The following is a 14835-nucleotide window of genomic DNA, read 5'->3' on the forward strand; positions in this document are numbered from 1 at the left end:
TGCACAAACACTAGACAAACAACATTAGTAATAAATTGTTTGTTAAACATCATCAAAACAAGAAGGCCAACAATCTCCTCCTTTTTGATGATGACAAACAATTTACAAAATGAAGTATATGCATGAAGTAAATGAATATATAATTTATAATTCACATGCATATAAACGAGAAGGAATATACTCACAATATTTCTCCCCCTTTGACAACATCAAAAAGGGGACAAATGTATGAAGAGAGCGAAAGCTCCCCCTATCAATAAGCATAGGTGAGTATAACACATAGAAGGATATAGGGATTGCTCCCCCTATCAAAATGCCATATAAAATATATGCAATGAAGATCATGGAAAAAACATACGTGAGCAAGCATACATGACTATGTTAAAAATTTACTCATATACATGAAGATAATGAGAACACATATAAATATGTCAATATGAAAGCTATTCAAACTTCATAGGTGAATGTTGCCAAGGCTAGTGGTGAGAATTTAGATTCGGATTATTCGGGCTACTCATTAGCACTACCGTCAGTTTGTTTTGCCGACTCTACAGAGTGGATGTTGGATTCGGGTGCTTCTTACTATATTTACCCTAGGAGGGATTGATTCTCTAGCTTTCAGGAGTTGGAAAGAGGGGATGTCGTGCTCATGGATAATGATCATGAATGCCCTATTGGTGGTATCGGTACCGTTCGTATTAGGATGTATGACGGGGTGATTCAGGAGTTGGATGAAGTGAGTTTCGTTCCCTAGTTGAAGAAAAACATCATTTTACTTAGAGTTTTAGAAGCAGCAGACTATCGGGTGACATTAGAGGATGCATCTTTGAAGGTCACATTTAGGTCCATGATTGTGATAAAGGTCGTCAGGAAGAAGAATTTGTATTATTTGATAGGGAGCACGGTGATTGGTAGAGAGTTGACGACTTCTTTGGATTTGGCTAGATTGTGGTATTTGTTAAGGCTAGGATATTTGATTGGTTATGTCATGCATAGATTATTGAGGAGTGTTTTGACCTGCATATTGAAGTTCTGTGAGCATATTGGTATGAGGAAGAAGACCAAGGTGGAATTTGACACTTCTATCCATTGATCGAGTGGTCTTTTAGGTGGTATTCATTCAGGCATTTGGGGGCCTTCCAAAGAAGCATCATTGGGAGGTAATCGGTATTTGGTTTTCGTAGTTGGGGACTGTTCTAGGCATTGGAGGGTTGCAACCAAGTCCCATTGGTACGAAGTCCTAGAAGTCAACAACAGATGGAGAAAGTGTATTGGTAGAAATGTAACACGTTGTTCTGATTTTGGTAGAGGTTCTTTTCTACATTTGTGCCGAGCTCATGGCAGTTTGAGACACTTCATTGCAAAGAAAACATTAGGGCGACGAGATGAGATGACCATTTTGATGGGTCGTTCCTTACTGGAGGAGGATCGACGTTTGATGTGGAGCATTAGTTTTGGTGTTCGGGCTTTGATATATTTGGGTCATTTTAGTCATAGGTTGCCGACTGCTGTGTTTGGTGTATTTGGATCTGGTGGAGCTGCTTCAGATTTTAGGATGCTTCGAATATTTGGTTACCCAGCATATGGTTAGATCTAGGATGTGAGATTTGATCCAAGTGCACATTTGGGATTCAGAGGTTCGTTTGGTTATCAGGTGAGAGTCTCTGATTTTGTTCTGAGCAGGTATGTCACATTTGACTCTCGACATATGAAGAGTATTGATTATATTGTTGGGATATTACAGCGGGTGGAGGGTGGTGCTACTCTACGTTGGATAGAGATTATTCTACATTTTCCAGATCATACTCCATCGTTTGGAATTCTAGCTAAGATGACATAGATTGGAGATCATGTTAATTTGGATACAGATGATGAGTTGGTTGATTCGAGTGTAGCTGGTGGACATATTTTGGATTTGGATATGGCCGTTGGTTCATCTCAGGTGGAGGTGTTTGGTTTGTTTTACTTTGGGGCCATTAGGAGAGCTATCAGCCACAGATTTATTGGTGAAGAGTTGAGAACTCTTCTATTGGATTGAGGGCCTTTTGGAGGCCATTTGGTGAACTATGTGAAAGCTTGATTTCTTAGGTCAGAGGATACGTAGGCAGTCATTTATGATGTATGTAGGCAATAAAAATTGCCTTTAATCCTTATCAGAGAAGTTCAGAACAAAACTGCTAAAACCTCGCCCGAAATAGCAGAAAAAGGGGAAAACGCAGATATCTCCCAAACCGTAAGGAATTTGGCGAAACGGAGGAAGCGAACTGAAGCCTTCAGCTTGGTTCGGATGGCCCCATCTCGTCGAGATATGCGATTTTCATATATAATTCGTCCAATTCCGACTTACGGTTTGAAAGTTACGGCCTATTCTTCGATCCATGCTATAGAGCTCGCCTAACGGCTTGAAGATCGCCTGCAGTATCAAATCCGCCTGCAGACCCCAAGTCTGCCTGCGCACCTGAGCTCGCCTGCAGACCCAGTTCGCCTGTAGTATCAAATCCGCCTGCAGACCCAAGTCTACCTGCAATCCCAGCTCTGCCTGCAGTCTCAAATCCGCCTGCAGACCCCAAGTCTGCCTGCGCACCTGAGCTCGCCTGCAGACTCAGTTCGCTTGCAAGCTCGCCTGCAGACCCAAGTCTGCCTGCAGTCCCAAACTCGCCTGTAGACTCAGCTCGCCTGCAGACCCAAGTCTGCCTACAGTCCATAACTCGGCAGCTGCGGACGCCAGAGCTGTCCGACATACGCGCAGTCATGTCAACTGGCGCCCGTTGGAGTATGGGTAACAGTTACATCAGTGGTCAATTCCCACAAATGAGGGAGAGGGCGCACAGTAACTGCCCAAAGCCGTCGAATGACTGGCTCAGCGTACGAGTGATCGGACAGATGCCAGATCAACTGGCGCCGTTCATAAATGCGGCTCACCTCAGTTGTACAAGTGAGGGAACGAGAGCCAGCCGGCGGCTGCAGTGGTTGGCCATATCCACTCCCGAGTATGCTGACAGCTGCTTGTGCACGCATACGAGGAGGGGCTTCCCATATTCGCTTATAGTTGACGTGATGTAAAAGCACGGCTCCTCGAATGAAGCGCTCCTGTTTGCAGGTGAACAGCAGGATATCTCTGAACGACGTGTGGTCACATTCCCATAATTCAACGGAGCAGTCAAGCTGTCCTCCCTCAGCATGGTCAAATCGCCATGAATCAAGGGGAATGGCCCAGGTCATGGCCGCTTGCCTACTAAAAACCCATCTTCCCTCACAGGCCAGTCATGAAAAGGGGATTGGCACGTTGCATATTCTGCTGGCTAATCTCCCAAAGGTTGAACCATGGACGGCTTTGCCAAAGGCTCCCTCATTTGAGAACCGAAGCTCGGTCCGCACGCAACTTCGATCGGATCGTCCAAGGGAAGCAGACTCGCGCGAAGGCACCGAGCGAGGCATCCTATTCGGCGCACGGAGGAAGCACCACGTAAAGCAATGGAGGGCCATCCTCCGCTTCTGTGTAAACATTTGATTTATTAGTTGTATAAGCCTTCTTTAATCATAGCAACGAAGGCTCGCCTGTTTTGGGAGAGATCAAATTACACCATACAGAAGATGCGACGCACAGTGGAGAATGCCGTTCATTTCAGATGAATTGGTGGTGCGCAGTCCGACGAAGTTGCTGCAGGGACTACGGTTGAGTCGCGTTGGTGATCAAATTCGAGGGGTACTCTACAATGGCGTCTCTTCTGGCGGCAATACATCTTCGGCGACGAACTGCAGAGTCGTGCGGGTGGCCCAGCCCAAGAGGCCGAGGCAACCAGGCCTGAAGGGATCTGCCCCAAGCCGGAAGGCGGGGTTCTTTTCCGCCCCAAACCAGTGGGCCGCGAGCCAAGATTCGAGAATGCGGGTCCTAGAAAGCTGCTAGGGTGGTCGATGAACGATCCTCGCAGACCGCCTGTGCAAAAGGAATCAAGCACCATTCCGTGTCGACGCAAGGAATACGCCTGCCGCGTCGACATGAAGCGCTCCTCGTTCAAAAATTAAAGATTCCAAACAACGGCGACGAAAAGCTCTCGCTCGTTTTTCGAGGCACAATCCCATCCCGCACGACAGCCTAAATTATTATTCAGGCTTGAAAAGGAATCCATCTCTTCGAGCCAGGTTCCCAGTTTTGGCAAAAAAAACCGCGTCAAATCGGGCCAAGGCCTAGCAGTTTAGGCGAGCCCAACCTCTTGAGGCCAGGTTTCCATTTTTGGGCGAACCGCTCAAATCGGGCGAGCCTAGCAGTTTAGGCGCAGAGCCCCACTCTGTGAGCAAGGTACTCAATTTTGGCGAACCAAGGGCACCTGGCGAACTCTGCAGTTTAAGAGGGCTTCGTCAAAACAAGCGAACTTCACCAAGCTCGCTCTGACGGCCTAAGATCGCCAGAAAGGCGAAGCAACAGCTCGCCAGACAGGCACAGGCACACTGTCCAATCTCGCCTGACGGGCGAACTCGGCCAGCATGAACCTCGCCAACACGCTCACGCCCAAATGGGGGTGGCCACCTCGTTTGCGCTGCACGGGTCCTGACGTCCGTCTCTGACGACGACGACGACGACGATTGCTTAGCAGTGGCAATGTCGGGAGACTTCAAGCTCAGTTCAGGGCAAGCACACAAATGTGCACATGACTGACATCCCTGAGGAGATGTCTAGGAGGCTCGACGAGCAACAAGCAACCATCGACTCCCTGAAGGAGATGTTTGAGCAGCTCCTGAGCGAGAAGAAGAGGAAGAGAGAGAGGACTTCGCGGGCTCGCGATAAATCCTGAAGCACAAGAGCGGGTGCCTACTCCTTCTCACTCCTCATCCGAGTCATCTAGAGGAGCGTCATCTTCGGGCCATAACCAAGAGACAAGAGGTTTTGACGATCTCCAAAGTCAACTCGACGCCTTGAAGCTCCAGAAGGCATGCGAACAAGCTGGGGGTTTGTCAGACCGTATCCAATTGAATGGGATGCGGTCTTCTACGCCGGCAAAGTTCGAGCCGCTGGACCTCCTGCAGTTCAATGAAATGGTTCTCCTACCCAGCACATCTACTACTTCCAGGCCGGCAAAAACTGGACAGCATAGTGGGAAACGATCCCATTATGACTCGACTGTTCATATGGTACCTCAGGGGGTCGCTTTTGAATGGTTCGGCAGATTGGAGCCTGGGTCGGCATCGCTGCTGGAAGGATATGGAAAGGCTCTTCATGGCCAGATTCTCGACGATGACACAGAAGTATCTATGCCACCATGCTAACTGTGAAGCAGAGGAAGACAGAGTCTGTAAGCAGCTTTGTCAAGAGATCAGAAACCGATCGTGTGCATTCCTCGATCGAGTTTCGCGAGGCCACGCTCATCGAGATGTGCGCGGAACAATCTCTCGCTCAGCGTTCTGTCCAATATGGGCGCTGTTGAAGCTCGCTCATGCGAAAGACTTACTCCGTCAAGGAGAACAAGTCGAGAAGCATGCTCAAGCATATGGGTGACGAAGACGCGCATGAATTTCGAGGAGGGATGTTTATTATCATGTCTACTATCATTCTCCAAAGTTTTACATTTTTTGGAATTTATTTGATATTTTTAAACAGGGTTTTAAAATCAGCTCTAAACCGATTTTCTGGAAATGTTCAGTTTTTGGTCGAACGCGGTACGGTCGACCGGTCAATGATCATTCGTCAGTATTTTTCGCAGAGAATCGTCGGTCGACCGGTCCGGTCGACCGCAAGAGCTCAAATCGTCGACCGACAGAATTTCGGTTCGACCGACGTTAGTCGGCAGAAAGTTTTCTTCGTGTTTTTGGCTCTCATCGTCGACCGACGGAATTTTCGTGCGACCGACAATATAGCGTTGTCTTTTTAACGGCTCTTTCTCTGAGCTGTTTACTGGGGTTTTTGTGTCATTTTGTTTTGGGGGTTTTGCTGAGATTTCTAGTGGGTATATATACCCCATTGCTGATGTCTTTTAAAACTAACCAAGAGAGTTTTTTAACCAAGTTTAAAAAGAGTTTTAACAAGGGTTTAGTTTGGTTTAGTGTTTGTTTAAAAAGCTTTTAAGCAATTGAGGGTTTTAGTTTGTGAAGGCAAATTTCACAAGAGCAAAGAGGAGATCATGCCTTTGGTGTTTGGGCATTCAACTCATCTCTCTCTCACTCTTGATCTATAGAGAAGTTTTCCGTTAAACTCAATTCTAGCTATTTATTGGCTTTGATCTTAATTTCCATAAGCTAGATTTCTATATTGAGTTTAATTTGTTTTATTGATACTCTTTGTTCACACACAACCTATTGAGCTTATTGTATTTACATTCATAGTATAATTTAGGGTTGTGGGTTTGTGACATTGAGAGTGAGCTTAATTGAGTTCTCACCTTGTTTGAGAACAATCATTTGTCATATTTGTGCTTATTGTGAGAATCACTTTGTAATACACTTGTACACCGAGTGAGGAGTGTGTGGTGAGAGTCGGGGATCGTCCCAAGAGGAGTGACGTCGGTTGACGTGCCTAGGGAGAGGTTGTAACCGAGCACTTGAGGGAGACACGGCTAGGTCCACACTTAGTGGGTGTAGAGTGTGATTGCGTAGTGTGAGTTGTAGAGTTTTCGGTTAACTAGAAAACCGAGTGTGTAGAAGAGAGTTCCGGCTTCCAAACCGGATTGTGTTAGTGGATTTCTCCCCGGGAGTGGGGAGTGGGGAGCGGAGACGTAGGACGGAAGGTCCGAACTCCGTGATCATATAGTGTGTTTGAGTGTGCTTTGGCGTTCATTTATATTCATGCTCATATCTTATATCGCCATTGTCATTTACTCTTAGTTCATATTATCCACTATCTTGTTTATCTTATTTATGTTTATATCACCCTTTGTTTTATATCCCTTGTTATATTGTTATCTAGCTCACATATATTATTGTATTTCATACTTGCTAGGATAACTCATTAATTAATTTTAATTGGCATTTAAATCGGATTAGATTAGCATAAGACCCTAATCAACCCCCCTCTAGGGTCTAACAGTTTTTGGGGTTATTGGAGTACAGAAAAGAGAGATCTTTCTGAGGTATTAGTTAGGGTTATTGTTTGAGAGATTGAGAGCTTTGTTGGTGAGATTAGTTGGTTTGTTTTGAGTGATTTGTAATCTCAGCTTGTACTCTTCTTCTCTATTAGTGAAAACTCATCCCCTTCTTATCCCGTGGACGTAGGCAACTTACCGAACCACGTAAAAATTAGTTGTTTGTGTTTGTGCCATTGTTTTTATTGTTTGACTTTCTCTCTTGGCTTTTGGTTTGGTTCCTCGAAGCATAACGATTGGTGGCTTCTGCGCAAAACAATGTTGGATGTAGGAGAATTATGTTTATTTTCAGTATAATGGTCTTTCAAGAGTTAATTCAATTTGCACGTAATCTTGTATTTTTTAGCCCGAAAGATAAAGGAAGAATTAGAAGCTGAGCAACAACAGAGAAAATTGGCGGTCAACCGATGGGGTCAAATCCTGTTCGGATTAGGATTCATGTTTCTATGGTATTTCGGATGAAACACTAGAAATACGTGTCTTCAAAGATCTAGGGTTATCAGGGAGCCAGCTGTGAATTGTAAAGAGTTGAAGACGATTGTAGAGAGGAAACAAATGGGGGGAAATCCTAGAGTTTTGCGAGGATTTTGTGTAAGATAGAAAGGATGATTTCTTTGGTTTCTTAATTTGAAGAGCACAAGAAAGCTCATCTCTCTCTTCACGGACATAGGAGATTGTCAAACCATGTAAATCAGTGTTTTAAGCTGCGAATTGTAAAGAGTTGAAGATGATTGTAGATAGGAGACAAATGGGGAAAATCCTAGAGTTTTGCGAGGACTTTGTGTAAGTTAGAAATGATGATTTTTTTGGCTGCTTTGAAGAGCACAAGAAAGCTCATCTCTCTCTCTCTCTCTCTCTCTCTCTCTCTCTCTCTCTCTCTCTCTTCGTGAATATAGGAGATTGTCGAACCATGCAAATCAGTGTTTTTGCATACTTTTCTGCGATGTTGTTCTTGTTTCTGCTTTTTTGATTTTCCCTTTTTGGTCTTGCCCTCTTACAAGTACATTGTTTGTCCAAGTTAGAAGGAGTAGATCTAGTTGGGTAGATCTGATAGATACTTCCACATCATTGTACGTGATCTATTACACAGTTGTTACCATAGCCGATTATCTCAACAAGATCTAGAGAAAAATAGTGTCTCACTCAAACTATATCTGAAACTTCACCGAGAGAAATATAGATAATGTAAAAAAGATGACCCGATAAAAAATTTCCCTGAACAAATGAAATAAACACGAATACTAAATATCACCGCAATAGGCAATACTTAATGTTTTTTATCTTTTAAAAGTTCAGAGGCTTCGAGCATCGTAGGTGACCTGGATGGTTAGGCGGTTCCAATATGGCTCAAAGTTTAGATGTTCCTCACTCCCAAAAATTAAGGGGCTTTTGTCTAATTTTAAAATTTCATGATCATTTTGTACAAACCACCTCAAAGTTCAAGGAGTACTTTTCTGAAATTTATGCTAGCAGTTTACTTCGATGAATTCCACGTGCTGTTACTCTATAGGCCTTGATAAATTCCATCTTACCCGGTGCGCGCTCAAAAGATAAGGTCGCCGTAGCGCACACTAAAACCTTCACCTCCTCCGTCCAATCTCCCTGTTACTCTATAGGCCTTGATAAATTCCATCTTACCCGGTGCGCGCTCAAAAGATAAGGTCGCCGTAGCGCACACTAAAACCTTCACCTCCTCCGTCCAATCTCCCGCCGGTAAGTTCACCGGCCGGTGATGCGATCTCAGTCCGATGGCATTACTCGTAAATCGCGTTCCCTTTCTCTCTCTTCCTAAAAAATCTCTCCCGTCCCCAAACAAATCCCCTCAAAATGCGACGAGAAATCGCAGAGCTCTCGTTGCTAGGGCAACGGCGGATGGAAATTTGAGCACCGTTCTCGTCACCGGCGCCGGAGGTAGAACTGGTAATTCTTTGCCGACCCCGTTCTCATTGTGAAAATTTTGGATTTTGGGAAAATGTTGACGAGATGTATGCGCTAAACTAATTAGACTCCTTAATTAGCCAAAAGCCCAAGATTCAATTAGGTACCAAAAACTTGGAATCTTTGTGGGTACATTACACAAAACTATGACGAACTTGGGGGGTTTTGCATAAAAATACAATGAACTTGTTACCAGAGAAAACTATCATGAACTTTGAGAAGTGCAGAAAAATACCATGATCCATTGAAAATTGTTGCTAAAGGGTCTAAACGATTTTCAAGGATAGGAAAATAATTAAGGGCATAATTATCCAAAACATGTCATTGTGAAGCACGTGACAACTTATCCTAACTATCGTCAAGCATGAAAGTTTAGCAGAAAAGATTCATGATGGATTTCTCCTAGGGCAGTTGGTCACCTTGAACATTTTCATTATGATTGGGATAATGGTTGGAGTGGGATAATTTTTGGAAAGTGGGATTTTTGGGAATAACTTTTTGAAGTGGGATATCTTGTAGGATAGTTTGTGTTATTGAGAAGTATATAATTTATGCATTTTGATGATATAACTACGATTATATATTTTTAAACTTGCTATTACTGATTAATAGTTGTTTTTTATGATCTTAGTTACTGTGGAATAACTTTTGGTAACAATACAATTTATTGTTAATAACTATTATAGTAATTTGTAAGTTTTTTTCTTTTAAATTATTATTATAGTACAAGTCTAAGAAATATTTTTTTTCTATTTTCTTCCTTATTTTACTCCTCGAAATCTCTTTATTTCATATATCAATTTAAATTTTGTTTTTTAAATTATGAAGCTATTAATTTTCACTTTAAATTAATTATAGATATATAATATTTGGTCAAAAAAGAAAAATAGCATATAATAAGAGGAGTAAGAGGAGAGATGGTCCAATCTGATGGCGTGGTCTGATGATGGTGGTGACCATCGGAGGTAGAGAGAGAAAGAAGAAAAGGAAAGAAAATATGAAAAAAATAAAAGAAATAAGAGACCTCTGCTTTTTTCACCAATTAGTTCTAGGTTAAATTTTGGGATAGACTAGAACTCTTACATTTGTATAGAGAAATGGAAAAGATAGGATACTTTTGTACAATATTCCTAGTTCTAATTTCATTCCAGTTCTAATTGACTAACACTATAATTTTTTCCCTAGTTCTAGTTCTAGTTGACTAAACAAATAATCACAGTTCTAATTTTTTGTACTACTAGACTAACCCCCAGTAAAGAAGATAATAATAGTTTTTTTGCGAAACCATCAAAATTTATGATAGTTTATTGAAATTGCTTTTTTTTTTAAATCTATTTATGAGATTTGGGTCTAGATTTCTACGATAGCATTCTATATGCATGAAAATTTAAAAATTTTAGAATTGACTTATAAAAACTTTATAACAGGGTCATAGAATAACCATCTGTATCAACCATTTTTCAGATTTATGATTCACTTTGTCGCTTATTCGTTTTCTGGCAAAATGAATATCCATGTTCATCAAATTGAAATATGGATACGAATATGGATAATGCTTAACTATCCTAAATGTATTAATAGATGTTTGAAAATTTGAATACCTATCGAAGTATATAAACTATGAGCTTCCTATAAAATAAAAATTTCATCCAATATTACTCAATGTACATACAGAGGTTTTCATCAATATACATATTACTAAATGCTACCTGTTTTTCCTTTTGTAAATTGACTTTCAATTATATCCAGCTAGTATTCACATTCAATCTGAATTCATATTCATTTGTATCCATTAGGGATAGTGATATATGTATGTGTGTGCTTATCACACACACACACATCCCTACAAATCAAGTAACTCTATTCAATAATATCTGTGTCCACAGTGACTGAGTATAATTCTGACAGATGTCCATGACCAAATCAAAAATTCAAATTCTTACAGATGTCCATGACCAAATCAAAATTTCAAATTCTTACAGATGTCCATAACCAAATCAAAATTTTTTCACTCTTATTTTGAAATTAGATGCTCTTATGCATTAACTAATATTAGACAATTTTTCTCTCTAGGTAAGGTGGTATACTGCATCCCCTTCATTATAGAAAAGATAACTGAAACATACAATCCTTAATGGTGAAAGGGGGACTCTTTTGCTTCAAGAAACATCAAGTAGCACAGGACGAAAAAAGGGACTTCACCTTGCTCCATATCTTAATTTTAGACAGTTGTCTAGTGTAAATTTCTTTAGTCTAGTGCTGTAGTAGATGAATAATTCATTTCTTTTTAGTGAGATGACGTGGAAGTCGGCTTACGTACAGGTACCTAAACATCAGGCATAAAAGTATTGGTACAAGAAAAAAAAATAAATTATGAGGTTAAATTTATATTTATTATAGGACATTCAAAAATAATATATCACATGTCTTTAGTTTTCAATTAGCCTTCTTTGTGGATATCTTCAGGTCAAATTGTTTACAAAAAGCTGAAGGAGAGAACCGGCCAATACATTGCAAGGGGTCTTGTGAGGACAGAGGAGAGCAAAGAGAAACTCGGAGGCACAGATGATATTTTTGTCGGTGATATAAGAGAACCTAAAACTATTGCTCCTGCTATTGAAGGCATTGATGCACTCATAATTCTTACGAGTGCTGTGCCTAAGATGAAACCAGGTTTTGATCCCACAAAAGGTGAGCGTCCTGAATTCTACTTTGAAGATGGATCATTTCCTGAACAGGTGAGCTCTATTCTAAAATTTGAATGATTACATGATCTTTTCTTTAATCTAACTTATTGATAGTGTCTTATGTGTTTAGGTTGACTGGATTGGTCAGAAGAATCAAATTGATGCTGGTAAAAACTCTTGAACTAAAGTTCAATTTTGGTCAAAATCTCTGCTAAAAATATTGATCCTTTCAACATGTTTACAGCTAAAGCTGTTGGAGTGAAACAGGTTGTACTCGTTGGTTCAATGGGAGGAACAGATATAAATCATCCCTTGAATAGCATCGGGAATGGTAACATTTTGGTAAGTAATAAACTTTTGGTGTCCTTTTTCTGCATAATGATATTTTTAATGCACAGAAGATTTTAGGAGACAAATTTTAGTTTTCATCTCGATTCCTATAATGCCACTTTCTGTCACTTTGTCTTTTAAGGTGACCATACAGTGTGCCTTCTCCTTAATTTAAACCATGGATCAAGTGCTGAGTAATTATTAATTGAACCATGAACTATGTCATGTATGTCTAATGAAAATATAATTTTATAAGGTAGACTTTTCCTTCATATTGTATGGTTAATAACCATATTTTCCTTAGTTTCTTTCTTTTTGTTGTTAATATCTCAAATAAACTTCTTTGTAATCATTTCTATATTGATTCAGATACAGTATTGCATGTACTTTTTTTATACACTAAGTTATATATTCGTCTTGGAGTAACCTACTATGACGCTAAATTTTTTCTACGTGCAATATCAACTTAAAATGTTATATCCAAAGAAAAAGCCAAAAGTTGAAAAACCCAGGGTAACTAGAAGGAAGCACCACACTTTTTCTCATTCTTTTAAATTACATAAGAGACCATTTTGGCATATGTATTCATAACTTATAGATAAGATTAAAAATCAGATTATTAACTGAAACAACATTTATCTCATTTGCAGGTGTGGAAGCGGAAGGCAGAACAATATTTAGCAGACTCTGGACTACCATATACTATTATAAGGTGAAGCCTTGTAGTGCACCTCTTCTGAACCAATCTATGCTACCTGGGTACTTTGAATCTGAAGCCATACATTTTTTGGACATTATGTGCTATACTTCACATACTCTTCTTAAAACTCGTTAGATAGAGGTTAGGTTCCGAATTATGATTTTGAAGGATCTTTTGGATGTCTGGTTCAAAAACTAGCGATTTTCCAATTTACAATCCACATGATAAAAGAAACATACACATGTTACTAGGAATTTTAATTATCATCAATTTTCTCATATAAATTATTAATTTCAATATATAATATATGTGTATATAAATATTTATATAGCCGTGTTCCCGTACCCTACCTTCTACAAATTTTTTCATCTCATGTACGGGTACCGGTATCGGTACCCGTACCCATACCCATGCGACATAGGAGCCAATAGATACTGAACTAGGTCTTGCATTATGATATAAATCCATTGTATATATTGTTCTGCTTTTTCCAAATATACATGATAGTAATGCCTAAAGTAGTATTATTGCATTTATGCTATTGTTAGTTTCTTTAGAAGGGGGGAAAATGTAGAAATCCAGACAATTTTATCAATGCAGTTCGAAAATATGTTTCTTTATCCAGTCAAACCCTTTTCTAAGGAAATCTTCTTGATGTTCCCTTTGAAGGATTAATTAAAATATCCTTATCCATCCCGTATATATTGCCATCTTTTCCAGGGCTGGAGGCTTGCAGGATAAAGATGGAGGCAAACGAGAATTACTTGTGGGAAAAGATGATGAGCTTCTAGAGACAGAGACTAGAACCATTGCTTATATATATATATATATATGTGTGTGTGTGTGTGTGTGTGTGTGTGTGTGTGTTTTGACTAAGATATGGAAGTTGAAACTTTGGCCAACAAATCACAAAATTTCCACGTTTTTTGATAGAAAATGGAAAGGGACCACCTTGTTTCGTCATGAAGAGATAATTAAAACAAACGTCTCTGGTCCAAGATAACCAAAAAAAGAGTGAGTCTAGATACACATATTACTACAAGCACATGAACTAATAGCAACTGCGTAGATCACCTTTTGAGTGATGATTTATAATATGGTTAATTGCATATAGACCCCCTGTATTATCGTGTTTTGAACCCCATTTAGTTTGATTTGGCAGATAGACCCCACGGGTCAATTTTATTGACTCTTTTATCTTGTGTGCAATTTTGCCAGATATTACCCTTGGGTGAGATGAGTGAGTCTATTTAAGGGTAAAAGACTCAAAATTTCATCCGGGGGCTATCTTCCAAAATTTAACTGCATGGATAACTCCAAAGTGTGTTACCATCCTTTATAGTATGTATGCATGAACAATTAGTGACTTTGAGGACTTACATGGATGACTATGAGAAGACTATGAGAAGACCACCAAAGATTTGCATTTGCATTATACAAAAGTATCAAATGTTCCAGGTCCATGGATTAACAGTGAACCAAGAGGATGTCTAGCCCTAGATTGGTGGACTTGAAGATTGGTATAGCGGTCCAAGGATAGACATTCTTTTGGTACGTCATTAATTCAACAGACGAAGATATATGATACATAATGATAGTAACTGGTTGACACATGTTTAAACGGAACGTGTATCCTTTGATGCAACCATTTGAGATTGTCAACACGCATGTATCGCACTGAAATGGTTTACCTATTGGCAGGCATTGCAATTTGAGGAGGCAAAGTTCAAGGCATTTGATCTAGCTTCAAAGCCAGAGGGCACTGGCACTCCAACAACAGATTTCAAGTCTCTCTTCGCTAAAATCGCTACTCGTTTCTGAGCCTTTTTGTGTTGCCATTCAGTTTTCCTTTTTGAGTTGCAGTCACATGCGCAGGGATGTTTTTTGTTCTTGACGGCAAGTTGGAGATTTTCAAGTTGATTATGTATCTGTTATAAAGAAAGTTACTGTTTTTCTTAATAGAGCTGCTTTTCTGCTATGACAGCATTTTTTTTACATCAATGAACTTGTATTGCTGATATTCACTGTATCAAGCAAATTTAAGTGTTGCTGTGGTTTTATCTGGAGGCCAATTTGATATTAATTGGGTATTGATAAGCATACGAAT

General features: G+C 40.2%; 1 protein-coding gene across 1 annotated transcript; it reads left to right on the forward strand.

Moving 5' to 3' along the window:
* Window positions 8691-14811, forward strand: LOC109842996 (uncharacterized protein At5g02240-like). Its single transcript, XM_020411915.1, has 7 exons — window positions 8691-8993; window positions 11478-11749; window positions 11829-11865; window positions 11943-12040; window positions 12679-12740; window positions 13449-13569; window positions 14430-14811. Exons 1-7 carry the CDS (start codon window positions 8822-8824, stop codon window positions 14547-14549), a joined length of 882 nt encoding a protein of 293 aa, XP_020267504.1. The 5' UTR covers window positions 8691-8821; the 3' UTR covers window positions 14550-14811.

This window comes from Asparagus officinalis, chromosome 5 (genome assembly GCF_001876935.1).
Source record: "Asparagus officinalis chromosome 5, Aspof.V1, whole genome shotgun sequence".
Taxonomy (NCBI): Eukaryota; Viridiplantae; Streptophyta; class Magnoliopsida; order Asparagales; family Asparagaceae; genus Asparagus; species Asparagus officinalis.